The 22,852-nt window shown below is 35.6% G+C and overlaps 1 protein-coding gene across 1 annotated transcript in view; it reads left to right on the top strand.

Moving 5' to 3' along the window:
* The first annotated feature begins 6,110 nt into the window (after nucleotides 1-6,110).
* The window catches only part of LOC115215530 (laminin subunit alpha-1), a 28,541-nt gene continuing 11,799 nt past the window's right edge, over nucleotides 6,111-22,852 (top strand). The window contains exon 1 of the mRNA XM_029784715.2: nucleotides 6,111-7,045. Within this exon, the coding sequence (XP_029640575.1) occupies nucleotides 6,961-7,045 (85 nt within the window). The 5' untranslated portion in view covers nucleotides 6,111-6,960. The remainder of the gene's footprint in view (nucleotides 7,046-22,852) is intronic.

The raw sequence follows: 22,852 nt of genomic DNA, 5'->3' as shown, positions 1-22,852 counted from the left end.
CTTGACCAAATTCTGGGCCTTGTGACCTGTGGCTCTTGCTGCTTTCTTTTGGCTGGGTGACACCACCAAAGAAGTCATCTTCCTCTTCACCATTGCTGCTCACTTCATCAGACTGGTCTCCTCGGTTTTACCCTCCATGCTTTTCCCCACCTTGGTGTTGTCATATTTATTCAACCAGATGAGGCAAAACCTGGGGTGGAAGGCAGCAGCCAGCTGACATTCCCCATCTTCCAGGAGGGTTCTAAACCTTTTTTCAATACCTGCCAAAAGTGCGTCAACCAAGGGGCTGCAGTAGATGAGGCCCTTGGACTTCAAGACCTTGAGCCTATTGATTGTCATAGCAACTTGAGCTAATGGAAGTTAACTCAAGCAGACTTGAGTTAGCAGAAGTTAAATGTAATGGAAGTTAATTAGCCTAACAGTGATTTCCAAAGTTAACTTAAAAGTTAGATCATTAACGAAAATGTTAACTTCATTAATTAACAATTAATGGTTTAACAGTTTGGTGCCCAGGTCTGATGTTAAGTTAATTTTTTGGCTCAAAAAGCAAAAAGCAAGGCCATGTAGGGGGACATTGAGTTATGTACAGGGAGGGTGTTCATGCAAAGAGTTCAGGCCATTTCTGGTCAAGAGAGACTTTGAACCGAGCGGTCGTTGGCATCTTCACTATCTCGTTCGGCAGCTTATTCCACGGATCCGCAACCCGGACGGAGAAAGCCCCTCTCTTTCGATTGAGATGAAATCGTTGCAGATAGAGCTTTTCGGAGTGACCCCACAGCTGACACCGATGTGTGTGTGTGTGTGTGTGTGTGTGTGTGTGTGCGCGCGCATGTGTGTGTGTCATCATTTAACTGCTGTTTTTTATGCTAGCATGGATTGGACAGTTTGACAGGATTTGACAAGCCACAGAGCTGCATCAGGCCCCAATGTTGTTTTTGGCATGGTTTCTACAGCTGAATGCTTTTCCTAATGCTAACCACTTTTCAGTGTGCAGTGGGTGTTCTTTTCATGACACGAAGTAACTTGCAAGACAAAGAAAAGAAAAGGCCCAACCATGCAGCCTTGAGTTTAAGTCCCACAGTACAACACTTTGGGCAAGTGTCTTCCACTATAGTCTTGGGTTGACCAAAGCCTTGTGAGTGGATATGGTGGATTGAAATTGAAAAAAGACCATCATATGTGTGTGGGTTCTATCAGTCTCTTTTGCCAAACCATTAAGTTACATAGATGTAAATAAACCACCACCGGCTGTCAAGCAGTAGTGTCTTTGTATTTATGTTTGTCCCTAATGACTGCTTGACAACTGGTATTGGTTTCTTTATGTCCCCATAACTTAGCACTGTGACAAAAGTTCTAGGGTCAATTTGTTCAACTAAATCTTTTAAGGCTGTGCCCCAGCATGGCCACAACCTAATGCCAGAAACAAGTAAATAAATATGTGCATGTGCTTGTGTGTGCATACCAATAGGTGTACGTCTATGTGTTTGTGTGTCTGTGTGTTTTGTGTGTATGTGTGTGCATACCAATATATGTATGTCTGTGTGTGTTTGAGTTCCAATATGCATATGTCTGTGCTTGTGTTTGTGTACCAATGTGTGTATGTCTATGTGTTTGTGTTTGTTCCCCCACAAATGCTCAACAACCAGTGTTGGTTTATTTACATCCCCACACCTTAGCAGTTCAGCAAAAAGAGACTGATAGCAAAAGTATTAGTCTTAGTAAAAATAGTAGGCACTGAGGATGATTCATTTGGCTAAACCATTCAAGGTAGTGCCCCAGCATGGCCACAGTTCAAAGGCTGAGATAAATAAAAGATAAAAGATATATGAATAAACATACATACATGCATGCATACATACATACATAAATAGGAGCCTTGGGTCTAAGTTAGATATATCTTTATATATAAAAGTGAGGTTGTGTGCTGTCTGTCTCCTACGATTTAGATTCCTAACTACTCCCACATTTTGCGGTGCAGTTTAACCAAAACCGGGTATCTTATAGTCATGATTCATTTCGAGCCCTTCTGGGTATTAGTGTGCGTCTACGATGAGTCTACGATTTAAAAAAAAATTTACCATCAATTTTTCCCATTTTTAATGCATTTTTGGCATATATAAGGGAAGTAACTCTCTAAAAATTTATTATTAAATCTCAGAACGTAAAAAACTACAACCCCCGCCCTCTTTGTGGTTAGCAATATTGAGATGGCTATTATACTTTACATCTCTAAAAATGCTTATACAGTTATTTCCCTTACAAACCCGAGCAACGCCGGGCGATACTGCTAGTATATATATATATATATGAATATAATAAATATTAAAAAACTGGAATAACACGAAAATATAAAAACGTAAAGTATAAAAAAAACGTAAATTATAAAAATGTAAAGAATAAAGATATAAAGAAAAATAAGGAAATATAAAAAGATACAAAGTAATCGTAAAAACAAAAGAATTAAGATAAAAAGATAAGATGTTAAAAGGTTTGAGGTTAAGATTTTGGTTTTGATGTGGTGATAAGTGTCATAAATTACTTCTTATTTCCGGGGGAGAGGGGAAATGAAATTTGATATTGTTGTAGTGAGTGGTCAGTTTACAGCAATCTGCCACTACATGCTTTAAGATGTGTATGTGTGTGTGCGTGTGTCTATATACTTACCCGTGCGCACATATATAAACATGTTTCATACAACTAATGATATGTACAGATATAGGTATCTGTACACACACACATGTAAATCTTAATACACATATATATGTGCACACACATACCCACATACGTATATATATATATATATATATATATATATGTATGTATGTATGTATGTATGTATGTATATATACATATATAGATAAAACTTACTTAGAAATGGATGCGTGCGTTCCGTCATATAATAACAAATTAATAAATAAAACATATGCATATATACACACATATATGTACGTACCTACATCTATATGTATATATACATGCATATATGGGTACAGGACACCAAAAAAACGTCGAACACAATGAGAAACGAAAACATAAACACAAAACCAAGGAAATGGACATTTTTCTTAAACAACGAAAAAATAGGGTACAAGACATACAACACAAGGAAAATTCCCCTTCTTCAGCCGCCTCTGTTTCATTTACTCCGCGTTACGAAGGTAAAGGCGAGACACGACTCCGTTGAAACAATCCTTCCCGCAAAAGATTTTTTTGTGGAGGAGTAAAAATGGTAACAAAAACTGGACAGTAAAGACAGTACAAAATATAAACAGTAAAAGACATGACAAGGAGAATAACAGTAACACAGACATTGAGAGCTGTTAAGCCAAAACGAAAGAAAAAATATTATGAACGCTTTTGAGGACGGCGAGAGAGAGACAGGAAAGCCGTCCACACTTGAAGGAAGACTACTGTCTTTCTGACATGGCTTCCTTATATATATATATATATATATATATATATATATATATATATATATATATATATATATATATATATAAAAGAAAATCTTGAAGTTCAATATTTAACATTCACTCTATGTTGACTGGTGGACAGATTTTCGAAATCCAATGATACCCTACACGCCTATTTGGTTATGAAATTTTACAAATACACTCTCTCAGGGAGACATGATATACCTATCATTATGAATAATACTAAATGTACCTTTCGGATTTTTCATAGTGTGATGTAACTCTTTGGAATAACAATTGCATGCAGCTGAAGAGAGCTTTAAACCATTCTTTATGTCTATTATTCACTGATGTAAGAATAGGTCGTTTATAAAGCTTGAAACACGTGTACCGCGACATCCTTTGTGCTCTGTTTTTGATTTCATTTGATACATATATATATATAGGAAGAATTCACACAAAAAAAAAGACGAAGACAGGTGGTGTGGACAACAAACAGATGTATTAATTTAACGCCCGAGAAGTGAAAAAGTCTTTAACGTTTCGAGCCTACGCTCTTCCACAGAAAGGAACACAGAAAGAAACAAAGAGAGAAAATAAAGTATGTGTGGTGGCTATCTATCTATCATGGCGAATTTATTTTATATATATATATATATATATATAAATATATATATATACACAAATTCAAAATGCGATAAAATCAAATTAATTGTTATTGCTGGTGTTTCTAGCACAGGTCATATATTATTCATATATAAGTACATTAAAGGCGAAGTATGTACTAGAAACACAGAAGCTTGATAAATTTAGTGAAGTGAAAATAAAAACTTTTACTAACTCTGTTCATCTTAGACTGCAGTTTCACCTTTTTCAGCAATAAAAATAATATTTATTTACTCAGGTAGGCTCTTCAGTAAGATTCCTGTTATTATGAAGCGCAACTCGATAGACACATGTGCGTCTACTAATTTGCTCTTTCTAACTAATCAGATCACTGCGCAGACGCAGAACGAACCCGACAAACTAGGGATTTCTGGTATATAGTCTAACGCTCAAAATTTATCGAGAAATATGTAAACAAATTCAAAATGCGATAAAATCGCATATATATATATATATATATATATATATATAATGAGGGAGATAAATTAATATTAATTTCAATATCAATTTAAAACCAGTAGTCTAGCATACAAAAAATCTGAGAAATCAGAGAAAATTCTAATATATGTGTTTATTGGCAGGGCAAGACTGCTAGGTAGTCGGCCGTATGCTAGAAATAGATCATCAACGATCAAACTACAAAGAAAGTTCTCTAGAGGAAAAATTCAGTGAACACCAGAACCAAATTTGGCGGGCAGGACAGATGAAAATTTATATAAAAAAACAGAATTAAAGCATACCTCGGTTTCGGCCTTTAACAAAAGAATTACTAACATAATTCAAATGTCCGTGGCCTCATCAGTACAATCGTTCAGTGTAAAAGAGAACTTTCTTTGTAGTTTGATCGTTAATGATCTATTTCTAGCATACGGCCGACTACCTAGCAGTCTTGCTCTGCCAATATATATATATATATATATATATATATATATATATATATATATATATATAGAAAATCTTGAAGTTTAATGTTTTTTAAAGTTTATTTTTAAAAAAAAGGATATATGAAACAAAATGAATGGGAAGAAACTTAAATGTTTATTTCTTGAGTCAACAAACTTTCGTCGTGCAACTCTCTTATTTCCTCAGGTCACACTGCTCACCGAAGCGCATGACTAATTCTGCAAACAATAGTTTTACTGACTGCCATTTGATTAAAGAAAACCCATTTGTTTATTTATTTACTCATTACAATTGAGATACGATTGGTAATCTCCACTGAATCTTTGTTCAATTACTGGTGACATTATTTTTTTAGTGAGCCCAGGACCTCTAAAGAACCTTTACGGTTGTGGTTTCAAAGCGACGAAAATATTTTGACACAAATGAAAATTGTGAAGTGAAACTAACGGTTTTTTAAAACTGTCGCAACCAAATGACTGAAACAAGTAAAAGATTATAATAAAAGAATATATATATATATTAAATTGGAGGAGGCCGGTTATAATATATTAAAGGCAATACATCTTAGAGTGTGCTTCTTATCCGGGTTTGTTTTTCTACAAACGATATATATAACTTCTATAACTTTGCCCAGCGAGCAAAGTTATAGAAGAAACTTGAATAATATCTGTCACTTGTGTTTTAAACTCAAGTGACAGATATTATTCAAGTGTCAGTCAGCAGCTCGTCTTAAAAGTTATCTAAGGGCCCATCAAAGGAGTGATTGTACTGTGGTGTGTGTGTTGATGGGACGGCTATTATCCCTCAAGATGAAGCAATTATCTATCAATTATACATACATACGTTATATATATATATGTCAAAGGCGGCGAGCTGGCAGAAACGTTAGCACGCCGGGCGAAATGCGTAGCCGTATTTCGTCTGCCGTTCAAATTCCGCCGAGGTCGACTTTGCCTTTCATCCTTTCGGGGTCGATAAATTAAATACGAATTACGCACTGGGGTTGATGTAATCGACTTAATCCCTTTGTCTGTCCTTGTTCGTCCCCTCTATGTTTAGCTCCTTGTGGGTAATGAAAAATATATATATATATGCGTGTGTGTGTGTAAGTAAAGACCCACTTCGGTCACGAATGACCATGAAATTACACCTATAAAGTTTCCCTCTGAGGCACGAGTCCCAGCAAATTGTTAGTAGAAAAGCAGCAGTCGCCCATGCATACCGCTCTCCCCATTCCGCGCCACCAATTTTGTGTAAGGGAAAGGCAAAAGCTGATACGGCTTAACACCAGTGACGTCGCAACTTCTGAAAGAGAAAGTTCAACACGCTAAAGCAAAAGAAAAAAAAAATGCTAAATTATCCAAATAAAATACAATAACCGCATACTGCTGCCTTGATCCTTATATAACCTTCGTAAACAATGTGTGAGGTTGTAGGTTATTTAGTTGGGTGTTGGGGATTATGTCCGACGAGCTAACGCTGAGAATCAGTTTCAATCATTAGCCATGGGAAATATGCAAATGTTGCGTCTTCATAGCGCACCTTGCAATAAATCTGAGGTATTACGCTTATGTAACAAAAAAAATTATTGGTTTGAAATTGTCTGTGAATGATACCCAAGGAAACGTATAAATAAAATATATTGTCTCTTCTTTCATTAACGAATTCAATCAAGAATGCAAATTATCAAGCAGTGGCAGCTTTAAGAGATACATCACGTTCAAATTGCGGTGAGGGGTTACACAATAAAACCATTATTTTCTACACAAATCTCTCTGAACAACGAGAACAGTGAGCGAAATGAAATTGCAAACAGAACATTAAGACATAGAGTGCATCACATGTATCCCAGTCGTCTTTTTCACTGTCTTACTAAATCAAGGGCAAATCACTATCACCTGCTAACCAAACTTGAACCAGCCGTCAGGATCGTCGATCCATTTCATTCTGCAAGTCGGTGGAAACTACTACCGCAACCATGTCTAATATTCTTATATCCATGAACTTTGTCATTTCTCTACTATATCTCTGCTGTATATCTTGCTACAAAGCACAAAATGCAGGTATGATTGTCTTTTCTTTTTATATCGGACTACTGTTGCTGTTTTGTGTATTACTTACGAAATGTTATTGTTATTGAAGCTATAGAAATTTCGTAATTAAAGTAATATGTAATCAAATTATATATATAAATATTAAATTATTATTTATTTGTGAGATTCTATTTAGCAACATTACGTTCTATGAATCAAAAATCCTTAAGGTGGAATTAATGTTTTTCAACAATATTAATAATTTATTTTGCCTGGAAAAACTTTTTAGGTAAAGGAAGGGATACTTTATATAATCTCTATTTATTATGTGTCTGAATAAATGGGCGACTGCTTCTGTTTAGCTTTACAGAAATTATCGAACCAACGATGGAACTTCTATGTCTAAAAGGTTAGAAACTACAGCCAAATATCCTTTAAATTACACCCTACCATCTTGAAAAAAGGAGATGCCCATTGAAAAATGTAATCTAAAATATCCAAGGCCTGAAAAAAAAAGACGAGATTGTCACGGCTGGAACGCTTTTGCACTTTTTACCCTAAGTCTGACTGAACAACATAAAAATATTTTAAAAGGAAGAAAACTGTGCTTTTTTCCATTTGATAGATATTGTGCCTCCACGTGTTTAATTCCCCCCCCCCTTTGTCTCGGTTTTAATACTAGCGGAATTTTACTTATATATATATAAAGATATTTTTTATTATAATGCACTGCTAATCGGAAAAGGCATTCCACACATTTGACAGCAAATATTCATAGTGGTTTTATCTCTTGATGCAACGGGAAATAAAACTGTACATACATAATATGTACGTGTGTATGTTTGTATGCATGGAAAAAAAATGGTGTTTACGTTTTGTATACACATAAGGCAGATATTGTTTAAAACCTTCAAATAGTGTTATAGATATATATTTATATATTTATCAGTGAGTATAATTTTTAACGAGTCTTGTTCACTACGAAGCTACTGGATCTTTTATTTTGCTAAATAATTAACATGGGAGAGCATGTTACAGTGTTCTCTTTACTGAGCAACTGAAGTTTGTTATATCACTTAATCCTCAGACGAAGCCAGCATTGTTTTAAAGACATTTACACGATGTCATTTGATTAATATCAATAGACTGTGTTAAAGTGACTAATGGGGGAGAGAAAACATATACAATCTAAATATATAAGGTACTACTTAAGAAAAGCGATCCCGGTGCGCGCACTTGCCACGATAGATACCCTCTTTATAGTTTTGCAGCTGGAATAAACGTTATGTAATTTTGACATTAAATTAGATAGACAGACACACACACACGTATACAATATATACATATATATATATATATATATATACACATATACACACACACACACACACACACAGAGGTATACAATATATACATACATATATATATATATATACACAGTAGTGTCTTGTGTACAGTAAGTTTGTAATTTATTATGAACTTGTCTGAACATTTTTGGTGATACTACTAAAGATCGCCAAATTTTCAGTTATATTTTGGTATTTTCCCTGGTAACATTTCTGTTGATTTCTATACCGATGTAATCTTTCATGACTGCTTATATATTTCTATATATATATATATATATATATCTTTGCTTTATCCACTCTGTTATGGATCCAAGTGTTCGCACAGTCGATTAGAGCTCTATCGGTGTCGATAAAATAAATTACCAGTTGAGCACTGGAGTTGATGTAATCGACGGCGGAGGTAAAGATAATGGACTGCATCCCCTTTGGGGTGGTTTTTCTTGTTTTGTTTTTTGTTTTGTTTACAGGAACCCACTATATCGAGTGCAGATATTCCGAATCTGCAAAAAAAAATCTGCATTTCAAAATTTTAATTCCCCCCTCCCGAATTTCTTAAATTTTAACTTTAAAAAAAATTTTGGTGAAATACGTAGAAATATACGGAGATTATGATTCTGAAAAAAAAATTATGTAAAATTCAATTTCTCAAAAATAAATAAATAAATAAACGCCCCTCCCCTCCGCCCTATGACAAGAAATGAAATGAAAGTGTTATCTAGCAGACGCAAAAAAGTGTCTAAACAGAAAAGCTGAAATGCGAGAAACACGTTTTCAAAATTTTAATACGAATTACCAAAGAAAAAGACAAGCTAGAAACAACAGCCAAACCAAGGATCAACTTTCTAAATACGAATTACCGAAAGAGAAAAAAAAATTTAATGTCATTTTGTTGTGTTTATGTGAACAAAAAATCTAATTTTTACATACTTCTCTTAATTCCCAAAGCCCCTGACAACATGTTGGGTTATTATGTTCGTCAGGAACTTTAATTTCACTTCTTGTCAAAGGGTGGAGGGGTGGGTATTTATTTATTTTTTGAAAAATTGAAATTTTACAAAAATTTTTTTTCAGAATCATAATCTTCGTATTTTTCTACGTATTTCGCCAGAAAAGAAATTTTCTTTAATGTGAAAATTGAAGAAATTAGTGGTGGTGGTAGTGGTGATTTAAATTTTGAAATGCAGATTCGGAATCTCCGCACTCGATAAAGTGGGTTCCTTTAAAAAAAAAAAAAAAAACATGCGAAAAGGGGATGCGGTCCATTGTCTTTATCTCCGCCGTAATGGACTTATCCCCTCTCCGCAAATTGCTGGTGTTGTACCAAAATTTGAAATTATTATTATTATTTGCGGAGGTGTACTTGCTTAGCAAGTGACCTGATCTGAGATCGTGTGCTGGAACGAAAACAATTGCAGCGTGAAAGGTGTTTATAAGCCATTTAAGAAACACACAATATCCGTTAGATTCACTTCAACATTGAAATTTAATTTGCCAAAATATCTCGTCGCTTTGAGACCGCAACCTGTTCACTGACAAAAACACGGAGTTTTGTCGCGGTCTCAAAGCGACGAAAATATTTTGGCAAATTAAATTTAAATGTTGAAGTGAATCTAACGGATTTGTGTGTTTCTTAAATGGCTTATAAATACCTTCCACGCTGCAATTGTTTATCATTATTATCTCAAGTACTACCTGCACATTTATTTATAACTGAAACTATAAATCGGACCACCGAGAAAGTATCTTAGCTACCCTACGCAGTCGCTCGACCTGCTAGTCCGAACACCCTTCGCACAAACTACACGGCTACTCTCTCAAAAAGTAAATGCCACATAGGAGAATGCAGTCCTAAATTATATGAAACAGGATAGTCATGGCTGGACGTTTAATTATAGGGCTTTCGACAAGGCGGATTTGGAGTTAAACACCAACGAAGGAGCTTCTATATTGTTGCTCCATCTGGTAGAAATAGCAGCCAAATCTCCGGTGCTAATGCAGTTTCGCACCTCTCCTTGAAAATACATTTTTTTTTTAAACGAATTTTCGGATTTCTATGTTTTAGATGTCAGAGATTATGAATATGCAAAAAGAATTTTTTTTTAACGGAGCATGACATACCGTTTTCATTCTCTCGTAAAATTTAACACCCCACCACCAAGTTCCACAAATATTGATGATGCTTAGTTCTTAACCGTATCATTATAAGATGTTGTTAATTTATGTGCAATAAGTTGGTTATACTTAGACAATGCAGAAAATATTTTAACAATCTTAATACAATTCTTAATAATATTTAGCTATATCAACATTATTCTTTTCAAATGCCCGGCAACTACAATATCTATGTTTTAGAGGTTGAGGGCGAAAAGTTTCTGTGAAAATTTGAATGGTACGTTATACTCCCAGAGTGCTCTTATTTGTTCGCAAGTAGACAGATGTTCAACAAATAGAAAAGCACGTGAAACTAGGTACTACTTAACTAAAAGCTATTCAAACTGTGTTTCTATACAACATTTATTTGAACAGGAGTGTAAATAATGAAGATAGTATAATTAGACTGTATATCTGCCCTATTTTGTTATTTAACTCCGATTCAATAGACTTTGGTGGAGTTTGAAAACAAGACTACATATTTATTATTTACTCTTTAATTTGTGTCCCATGTTTCTTAGTTCAAATTCTGTCCACATCGATCATTGGCTCGAAAACACAGCGGGTACTGAAGCACCTTCGAAAATTTTTGTGGGGTAGTGAAAACGTTTTTGATCTGATTTGAATCATTACTTTTCCATAATTGGATTTATATGATTTGATTAATGTACAAATATAATAATAATAGTTATTATTATTATTCCTGTGTTTGTTTTTGATACGAAGGTTGGAAAAATCGACCTTGATTCTAAGAGAAATTTTGGACCTGGGTTTGTACCCACTAAGCAAATTTCGTTTCTGCATAGCCACATAGATAATAAAAGATATTTTGTCCAGCTCTAGACGTTTTCCATGCTGTCACTCCTGGATAAATAAATTAAAAACCAAAAGCTTATTAAAGTTAGGGTTATTAGTTCAGTTGACTTACTTCTTAATTAAATCTTCGTATCTATTCAAAAGAAGCTTCATTTTTACGAATATAGACTTATAACCCAATGAGGAATGTTAAAAGATAGAAAGTTCATTTTGATATTCTAATTCCTATATGTCAGAATTTTTCATTGACATTCAACGAAATGTCAAAATATATAAAGGGAGAATAAGAAAAAAGAAAAAATTGAAGAAATGCAATTTTGAAATTAGATTTACTGACAATATCTTTGTAGAAAAGTTTAAAGAGAGAGAGAAATTCAAGCATGAAATGCTTTTGCAAAAGTTCAATTCTTCATTTTTACTTTTTTTTTTATTTTTTATACTCCATAAAAATGAACATGACTGTTTGCTTAGAGCTTCAGTTATGCTGGGTAAATTATACAGAATTCCAAAGAAGATTTATTAAAGTTTGTACTTTCAATAGTTTCACTGCTGCTTGTCTCATTAAAATTAAATTATGTGAATGCCAAAAGTATCAAAGGATAGTTCAAATTATACGCCTTTATGTTAGTAATACAAAATATTGTGAAGAATGAAAGCGCCATGAACATTTACTTCATTTCTGTATATTTCTCTGAGTAACAACACGACTGAATGTATTACCAAATGCATAAAAATACAAGTCTATGGCAAATTCTTTTTAAATTTATAAAGCCTTTTAAGATAGATACTGGACATCAAAGAAAAGAGAACTCAGGCTCTAGACAAGAGCATAATCCTATGATCCCGGAAAATTTAAAACAGAGGGTTACCACCTACTTGCAAACAAATGTGGTAACATGTAACAATATTGACCGAGGTTACCGTGGATTTTTCCATAGGCTTTTTTTCCCATGGATAAACCTTATCTGCTTCTCCCTTTACACTTTACATCATGACACTGTGATACACGATCCCTGTTGATCGTTTTTTTTTCTTTTGTTTCTTTTCCTTTTTCTGTTCTTTCTTCTTTCCCTTTTACGATCCCTTTTGATCGAAAACCTATCCCACTTTTTTTTTTTCTCTCTTTCCCAAAAAAGAAAATCTCTACTTTGTAATCTGTCCCGTCCATGTGCAGCCCTGTGTGGTTAATAAAGAAACATATTTACTGCATTCCAAACCCTTGGCTAGCCCACACCAACAAGGTGGCCTTGTGTAAATGTTAGAAATTATCATTATTATTATTATTATTTGTATTGTGAAGGCAAGTGACTTAGTGGTTAGGGTGTTCTTTAGACCATGGGTTCAATTCCTGGGCTGGGTAGTATGTTGTGTTCTTGAGCAAAAACATTTCATTTCACATTGCTCTAGTGGGTGGAAGGGTGCCAGAGTCATTGATGCACTGGCAGAAATGCTTTCAGGTATATTTTCCGGCTCTCTACATTCTGAGTTCAAATCCCACCTGCTTGGAGAAGACAACCAAAAACCTTTCCCATAGTCATCCCAAGTCTAGTCATAGATGGCCGTAGTTCAAGTAGTTTACTTAACCTTTTCGTTACCAAACTGGCTCTGGCTCTGAGTACAAATGCCTTGTTTTCATAAGTTTTGGATTAAAATCTTCCACCAAACCTTAGTCACAATTTACATTCCTAACACTAGCTTAATGATAACTAAGTTATTTTGCTAAATTCTTTGTTATATTTAAAGTAATTGAAAGAAGCACAGAGCATCTTAAAATAAATACAGTAACGAAAGGGTTAATGGTGACAGGGAAGAGTATAGAGACTGCTGGAGAAGGTTAACATGTTAGTGTAATTTTTCAACTCTTTACATTCCAGATTCAAATTTCACTGGAGTTAGTTTTACCTTTTATCCCTCTGAGGATGATAAACAACTAAGCTCATCTTCTAAAATTTCACGCCTTGTGCTTTTGTTAGAAGCAAATTGTCGACATTAATAGTAGGAAGAGGAGGAGGAGGAGAAAGAGAAAAATAGTGACAGAAAATATAAGAACACCACACCAAAATAGCTTGTATTTCATTTTGTCTCCTACATTCTTAGTTCAAATCTGGCTAATCTTCAGTTTCATATGGTCAGTTGTAGATATATGTAGATTGTAATATTTCAAGTTTCGCCCTTTCGAAAGTGAAGAAAGGAGGAGTCTGGCTTGAAGCAAGTTCAGAAGAAAATGGTTATGAAAAGTCCACTTTTCACCCAGTGTTGACTTTGACATTCATTCATTCATTCATATCAGTCTTGTACTGAAGTCGATTCATTTAACTATAACCTTTGCTTTACATATTTTTTTAATGTCTTTTCTGCCCACAAAGGGCTACACACAGAGGGGACAAACAAGGACAGACAAATGGATTAAGTTGATTATATCGACTCCAGTTTGTAACTGGTATTTATTTAATCGACCCCGAAAGGATGAAAGGCAAAGTCGACCTTGGCGGAATTTGAACTCAGAACGTATAGCAGCAAATGAAATACCGCAAAGCATTTCGCCTGGCGTGCTAACGTTTCTGCTAGCTCACCTTTGCTTTACATATTTGTAGCCTTGTGCCAATCTAGGAAAATTGTTATTTGAGTTTGATTATTTGCTGTGGCTGTCCATTGTCTATGACCCAACTAGCAAAACTCAACACAGTAACTTCATCTGCTAGCAATACCAACCAAATCTACTTTAAATCATACCTTACTTTTCAAAAAAAAAAAAGAGAACTTATAGGTGTAGATGCAGCTATGTAGTAAGAAGTTTGCTTCCCAGCCACATAATCTTGGGTTAATTTCCACTGCATGGCACTACCATCATGCAATGCTAACAGTAACTTTTGTCTCCTGTTTCCCTTGAAAACATGTTTGGTTATAGGGAATATTAACTTACTTGGAAACGGAAGTGGGTTGGCAGCACAAGAAGGGCATCCTGCTTTTGGAAAATCCATCTCTAACAAATTCCATCCAACCCATGCAAGCATGGAAAAGCAGATATTTAAAACGATGATGATTATTATTGAGTGAAAGAGAGCAGCACATGCCATCCAAGTGACACTAGGGTACAAATATATGGAGCCCAATGTACCCATCATAACTACCCATCTGATAAGGGTACACCATGCATTACATCCATATGTGCGCAACATGGTGATCTCATATCAAGATAAACAGTGCATGACTTTGCAGGTAGGGCCCAGTTAGAATTTTTTTCAGGTTGAGTAGCCCATTTCACATTACTGGAATGAACTGGTTAGTCTGTTCCGGAGGACTTTCCAGTTGGGAACTATCATGGATAATTTCCAGATGTGCTTGGCCTGGCAGTTCTACCAGGAGGCACTACTGGTTCGAGGTAAACTCTACAGGCACAGATGTGCTGACAGACAGGCTTGTCCAAGGTGCATGCAGAGTGTCGAAACTATTCTGCATGCCCTCGTTCAGTGTCTGGGCATTGCTGACTTGTGGGGTTATGTTGAACAGTTGTTGTCATGTGTGGGACAGATCCGTCTATCAGCCAAGTCTAGTGATGATCGCACTGCGGCCCTCCTTCAATCAGGCAAGCAAGGCAGTTTTCCTTTGCTTGATAGCTGTGGCAAAAGAGGTTGTTTGGTGGACAAGACTGAAAGGCATGAGGACAGATACATCCCTCATTAGTAGAGCTCTCATTGACTTCTTCAAGTTTCACTTGAAAAGGAAATTGAGAGTGGAGAGGGAAGTACTGTCCTCGAGTGAGTTTATTGAAAGGTAGGTGAAAGTTGCAAAAATCGTAAGAGTGGATGGTACCTCTCTAAGTGTAGACCTGTGAGTTGGGGAGAAGGAATTGGAGAGGGCACTTGCTCTTGGGAGTTTCAGGGAAATCTCGGACAGTGGGGTTCCTCCATTATCCCTAGAGACCTTCCTGTATCAGGAAGGGTCACATCTCTATCATCCTCCCTGCTACTTTTTTTTTAACCTTTATATGTTATGAATATGTCCCTTCTTTTTCAGTGTATACTGAATTTCTTTCTTTCCATTTCCCCCCCCTTTTTTTAAATTTCATTATATGTAAACCCCTCTCACTTTGTCTTTATATTGTCCCCCTCATCCTTCACCCTTGTGGCAAATAAATGAAATCATTATTATTATGATTAAGGTGGCAAGCTAGTACAATCGTTAGTGCGCTGGACGAAATGCTTAGCAGTATATTGCCCATCACTACATTCTGAGTTCAAATTCTGCCAAGGTCCACTTTGCCTTTCATCTTTTCGGGGTCAAAAAAATAAGCACCATTTGAACACTCCCCAAAATTGCTGCCCTTGTGGCAAAATTTGGTACCATTATATTTACTATTATTATTAAAAAATCTTCTAGTTATTTAGAAAATTAGGATGACCCCCAACTGTTCATCTTCAGGTCATAGGTCTCCTTGATTGGGTAATAACAAATGCAAAAAAAAAAAAAGAGAGAAACCATTGATCTATTTTTCCCTTAGTTTAGAACAAATGATTATAATTTCAAATACCTTATCCCCACTTAAGACAAAATATTTACATTCTTTCTGTATTCGTATATACACTACCTACCATTCCATATGTCTGATGGCATCGCTTCTGTTTACTTTGAGATTTGTTTCTTCAATGCACTGACTATGTGATAGGCAATATCAACTGCTTGACCTTTGAAGATTGCATTTGTCCATCAAAGCTTGATTGGCTATATTGATTTCATAGCAGAAGGAAAGTGAAACTTGGATATTTATCCTTATCCAAAGGGCCAGTTTCTATTCAATGGAAATGGCAAAATGTATATTTGGCAAGAAGTACTAAACTTGTTTGCAGACAAAGCCTGTTAATGTTCATTTCTATAGGAGGCACTGTGGTTAGAAAAAACAACAACCAGCTTGATGATGAAGAATGTAAACTGTAGGAGTCTTCAGCATATGTATTTGTCTGTGTATAAGCTTGTATGTGTGTGCTATTTTTGTGTATGCATCGGTATGTACATGTATATGTAAGTATGTTTATGTGTATGTATCTAAGTGCGTTTGTGCATGTGAGTGTCAGGGTATATTTGTGCCTGTGTGTATGTATATGTGTATACCTGTTTCTGTCATATATATATATGTATATGTCTCTGTACCTGTGTGTGTGTTTTTTTGTCTGTGTGTAGTTCTGTCTTTGTATTTTCATGTGTATGTCTGTATATGTATGGACATTGTTTTGTCTTTGTCCAAAGCATGTGTATTGTTACTTTCTACCCCACTCTCTCTATATGTTTGTCTCTCAATTGAGGGAGAAGCAGTAAACAGATTTGCACATGTTCTGCAATATGAAGATCATGTGATTTCCTGGATCGTAAGACAGTGTGCCTTAAAAATAAAAATAAAAACTAAGGTGCCAGTGAGGAGGGAATGTATTGAGACTGGTCAATGTATTCTCACTTTTAACCCTTTAGCATTCAGTTTACTCTGTCAAATGTATTACTTATTTATTCACACTATTTTGAATTCATCATCGTTTAACGTCTGCTTTCCATGCTAGCATGGGTTGGACGGTTCGACTGAGGTCTGGCGAACCAGACAGCTGCACCAGGCTCCAATCTGATCTGGCAGAGTTTCTACAGCTGGATGCTCTTCCTAATGCCAACCACTCCGAGAGTGTAGTGGGTGCTTTTATGTGCCACTGGCATGAGGGCCAGTTAGGTGGTACTGGCAACAGCCACGCTCAAATGGTGCTTTTTACATACCTCCGGCACTGAAGCCAGTTTGTTGCTCTGGCAATGATCACGCTCGGATGGTGCTCTTAGTGCTCCACTAGCATGGATGCCAGTCATCGAATTTTATTTCGATTTCACTTGCCTCAACAGGTCTTCGCAAGCAGAGTTTAGTGTCTAATGAAGGAAAGGTATGCATAAGTAGGCTGGTTACACCCTTGGCATAGGCCATGAGGTTATGGTCTCACTTGACTTGCCTAGTCTTCTCAAGCACAGCATATTTCCAAAGGTCCTGGTCACTAGTCATTGCCTCGGTGGGGCCCAATGTTCAAAGGTCATGCTTCGCCACCTCATCTCGGGTCTTCCTGGGTCTACCTCTTCCACAGGTTCCCTCAAACGTTAGGGTGTGGCACTTTTTCACACAGCTATCCTCATCCATTCTTGCCACATGACCATACCAGCGTAGTCGTCTCTCTTGCACACCACATCTGATGCTTCTTAGGTCCAACTTTTCTCTCAAGGTACTTACACTCTGTCGAGTACGCACGCACCTAACAAAAAATTACCTTGAATTTTTACAGTCATCTGACCTGTTTGATGATGGGCTATATCACATACATAAGTGCTCATGCCTGGCCTATATCATGCAGACTAGTGGTTTTCGACCAGGGTCCATATAAGATATTGTTGTTAAAGTTTTTGTGCGATGAACTGGTTATACTTCCACAACACACAAAATATTTTAACATTTTTAAAATACAATTCCTAATGTTTGATTATGAAAATATGATAAGATTTTTTAAACATTGAATGGTTATGATGTTTCACCTGAGCAAAATAGGAATCAGAGGGGTCCATAGGTAAAAATTCATTGAGAACTTCTGATGTAGACAAACAAGCATCCAAGTTGACAGCAATGTGGTTGGGGAGCTGCTTGTCTATTAGGAATAGTGGCTGATATACCGAAAATAAATGGCAAAGTAGGGTGTGTGCGACTCACTGAAATGGTAAATCAGCTAATGCAGGATGTATCATAGCAAATGGTTGGTGTAGCAGTATCATTGTAAGGCGGCGAGCTGGCAGAAACGTTAGCATGCCAGGCAAAATGCGTAGCCATATTTCGTCTGCCGTTACGTTCTGAGTTCAAATTCCACCAATTACGCACAGGGGTCGATATAATCGACTTAATCCATTTGTCTGTCCTTGTCTGTCCTCTCTGTGTTTAGCCCCTTGTGGGTAGTAAAGAAATAAGTATCATTGTAAAGTGCTACAAGATCAAAAGGAATGCAGTAGTAAGAGGCAATTACAGAGACATCATAGTGTTGGACTGCATCATGAATGTTATTGAGAAAAAATCATAGCACATTTGATTAGGAATGGAATTAGCCAATGACTGGTATACCAGTATCATCATCAACTGCTGCAAAAGCAATAGTGATGCTTTAACCCTTTAGTGTTCTGATTATTCTATCAAACATAATGCTTATTGATTCACATTGATTTGAATTAATCATGCATTATCTCATATCTTCAAGATCTTGATGGTGTAATTACCTAATGTAGATTAACATTGTAGGGTAGGTGTGAGAGCCTGGATCTGGTCAGTTTGAACATAAAACAGATTAGATATTTTGGCCGGATATGGCCGGTTTAAATACTAAAGAGTTAAAGAGAGGTAATTACAGCGGTATCTGACTATTGGACTAAGTTATGAAAATTACAGAAAGAGTTATAGCTCAACTAATTAGGTTGAGAATTAGCCCAAATGAAATGTAGTTTGACTATATTTATACATAGCAGAGGCACCACCTACATGGGAAGTACTTAATTAAGACCGAGCCACTATACTTAACTTTTGTTGACCTGGAAAAGGTGGTCAATAAGGGAACTAAGTGTAGATGAGTGGCTTTTGAGAGCCATTACAAGCCATGTACAGAGATGCAGTCAGCAAGATGAAAATCAGTAATGAATTCAGAGACAAGTTTAGTATTGAAGTAAGGGCCTGCTATATTCAACACTCAGCTTGCTTTTTTATTTTATCTTTTATATATATATATATATATATATATATATATATACAGGGTGCAGTGAATAAATTGTCTAAATTATGCAAAAATAAAAATAACCATGACCTCTCGTTTTAACAGATATATTTTGGCTGTTTTCGTTACACTAATACCTGCCATACTAGCACCAACAATTTGATCTCTTTGAAAGTCCAATAGATCTGTCATTTTAATGAATTTTAATTACCTTTTTCTGATGATAACTGCAAAGAAACAGCAATTTTAGCAAGACGTATTAAGCAACACTAATAATAAATCAAAAACATAAAAATGACGAAGCTTTTGATGGTTTTATAGATATTTCAAAATTATGATGCTAGGTGTTTCCATTATATTGTCCAACCCCTGTGTATATATATATATATATATATATATATATATATTTGTGTGTGTGTGTGTCTTTGTGTCTGTGTTTGTCTTCCCACCATCGCTTGACCACAGATGTTGATGTGTTTACGTCACCATAATTTAGCAGTTCAGCAAAAGAGACTGCAAAGAATAAGTCCTGAAATCGATTTCTTTGATTAAAAAATTCTTTAAGGTGGTGGTCCAGCATGGCCGCAGTCATATGACTGAAACAAGTAAAAGAATAAAAGAACGTGTGTGTGTGTGTATGTATGTATATAGACCAGTTTTACCTGTCAGTTATTCAAAATGCTAGACAAAATATTTTGGTTGTGTGATACATTAATGAACAAATTAATAGCCACAATATGAAAACATGTGTAGCAGGATTTGAGCATTTCCACACTATTTGTATTCTTTTACTATGTATTTATATATATATATATACATGTGTATGTATGTGTATATATGTGTGTCTGCCTGTATGTGAACAGACATTATGTTGTCATATAAGAAAGAATTTTTTGTTGTTTTTGTTGCATGTTTAGATTACTTCTTTTTGCTTCATTTTGTACCAGAGGTCAAGAATGGGTGGGGGGCAGATCTATAATCCATGGCATTCCAGCTGGCAACATCCAGTCTTCCTATGAGCAAAGAACCTAGGAACACATGGAATGTATCCTTTTCTAAGATAACAGTGTATGATTTAAGGAAGATTTAGCTTCTCTTTCTTGCAGACTGACTACATAGAGGCGCTCCTTTTAGCTCCAGTTTTAATAAGTGTCTATCTTGTGCATGGCTGTATGTATATAAAGCCTGTGTGTTTATAAAAGCTGTTTTGTTTACCTTTACCTTGAGTTTTATTTGACATGTTGCATTACAATTATATCCTGATTTTCACTAAGTGCTCTATGTCACATAAGAATAACAAATGTAGTAATGGTGTATGTGTGTGATGTGGCATCATTGAAATTATACCTGCACATCAATGTGTTTTGAATGAAATTATATTTGAAAAGGTTAACCAAGTTTGTCAAACAGAAATGTTTTTGTATTCCACACGTCACAAAAGTTATCCTGGTGCACTGTAGATTTTTAATAATATAATTTAACCCTTTAGTATTTAAACCGGCCATATCCGGCCAAAATATTTAATCAGTTTTATGTTCAAACTGACCAGATCCAGGCTCTCACACCTACCCTACAATGCTATTATACATTAAGTAATTACACCATCAAGATCTTGAAGATATGAGATAATGTATGATTAATTCAAATTAATGTGAATCAATAAGCATTACGTTTGATAGAATAATCTGAACACTAAAGGGTTAAACTAGAAAATTCATATTCATAATATGGATAGATAACACATTGAATTAAGGTGGCAAGCTAACAGAAACATTAGCACGCTGGGCGAAATGCTTAGCGGTATTTCTTCTGCTATTACATTCTGCTTTCATCCTTTCGGGGTCGATTAAATAAGTACCAGTTACGCACTGGGGTCGATATAATCTACTTAATCCGCTTGTCTGTCCTTGTTTATCCTCTCTGTGTTTATCCCCTTGTGGGTAGTAAAGAAATAGGTATTTCTTCTGCCGTTACGTTCTGAGTTCAAATTCCACCAAGGTCAACTTTGCCTTTCATTCTTTCAGGGTTGATAAATTCCAGTTACACACTGGGATCGATGTAATCAACTTAATCCCTTTGTCTGTCCCCCTCTATGTTTAGCCCCTTGTGGGCAATAAGGAAATAAGATAACATATTGAATTCTATATTACAAGAATTTTGTTAGAATTAACAAAACAATATATAAACAACAGTTTTCTATTTTTCACCTTACTTTTTATCTTTTACTTGTTTCAGTTATTAGATACTGGCCATGCTAGGGCGCTGGCTTCAAGGGTTTTTAGTCAAACCAATTAACACCCAGTTCTTTTTTTTTTTTAAGTCTGGTGCTTATTCTGTCAGTTTCTTTTGTTAAACCGTTATGTTATATGGTGTAAACAAACCAACACTGGTTGTCAAACAGTGAAAGTGGAGACAAATACCAACACATATATGCACACACAACAGGCTTTCACAGTTGCCATCTACCAAATTCACTCACAAGCAATTGGTCGACCTGGGGCTTTTGAAGAAGACACTTGCCAAAGGTGTCATGTATTGGGACTCAACCCAGAACTACGTGGTTGCCAAGCAGGCTTCTTAACTACACAGCCATGCCTAAACCCCATATGAAGTTTACCAGTAATGCTTTTTTGTTTCATTTTCAGTATATGACAGTCATAAAGATTGGGAACCACTTCTATAATTAGTACATAATTAGTTTTTATTAGTAATCGAGTTTGTCTGGGGAACTATACATATGTGAAAAATTAGAAGTGTTATCTTATTCAAACGAAAATGTTGAACCATCAAAATATAAGTTGCTTGACTAGTTTATAGTGATCAAATCTTCATTTTAAAAACTACTGTTCTCCCTCTCTATCTCCTTCCCCCCAGTCTCTCTCTTTCTCTGTCTCTCTCACCTTACACTTGCTAGCATTTATTGCCATAAATTCTGCATTTAATATATGCAATCCTTTATTCCTAGGACCCTCTTTCCACCATGTATTTTTAGAATGCACTGACTGCAAATTTCATATTAATTGCATTAATACCTATTTCTTTACTACCCACAAGGGGCTAAACACAGAGGAGACTAACGGATTAAATCGATTATATCGACCCCAGTACGTAACTGGTACTTATTTAATCGACCCTGAAAAGATGAAAGGCAAAGTCGACCTCGGCGGAATTTGAACTCACAACGTAAAGGCAGACGAAATACCGCTAAGCATTTCGCCTGGCGTGCCAACGATTCTGCCATCTCGCATTAATACCATCATACTCTTTTATTGTTTTCCCCTTTTTGGTCTATCAGAAGCCCCACAATAATGCTAAAATCTACAGCTCGAAGTCTAACATACATAGTATAGACATTGTTAGAATGTTAGTAAAATGCCATACACCAGAATTATGTGAGCATCGGACAAAATACCATATTGTATTTAGTTAAAGTTTTTTACATTTGTTGTTCAAAATTCCATCAAGGTCAAATTTGCTTTTCATTCTTCTGAGGTCAATAAAGTAACACCAATTAAGTACTGAGTTGATTTATATTACTGTAAACTTGAAATTTGAATGAGATTATAATACAAGACAACACAACACACCTAAATGTCAAACACTTGAGCAGATTTATATAATTGACAAATTACTCCAGATCGCAACTCTTGAGTTTGAATGCTACATTTATTATTATGTGATTGTTTTGCTCTCTTGTGTTAGCAAAATAAGTACTTTGTAGTATACACAGGGGGGATTGATAATAATAAGAATGTTCA

Source organism: Octopus sinensis, linkage group LG1, assembly GCF_006345805.1.
Source record: "Octopus sinensis linkage group LG1, ASM634580v1, whole genome shotgun sequence".
Classification (NCBI taxonomy): Eukaryota; Metazoa; Mollusca; class Cephalopoda; order Octopoda; family Octopodidae; genus Octopus; species Octopus sinensis.
Note: the sequence above shows the minus strand (reverse complement) of the source record. Positions and strands in the feature narration are given on the sequence as shown.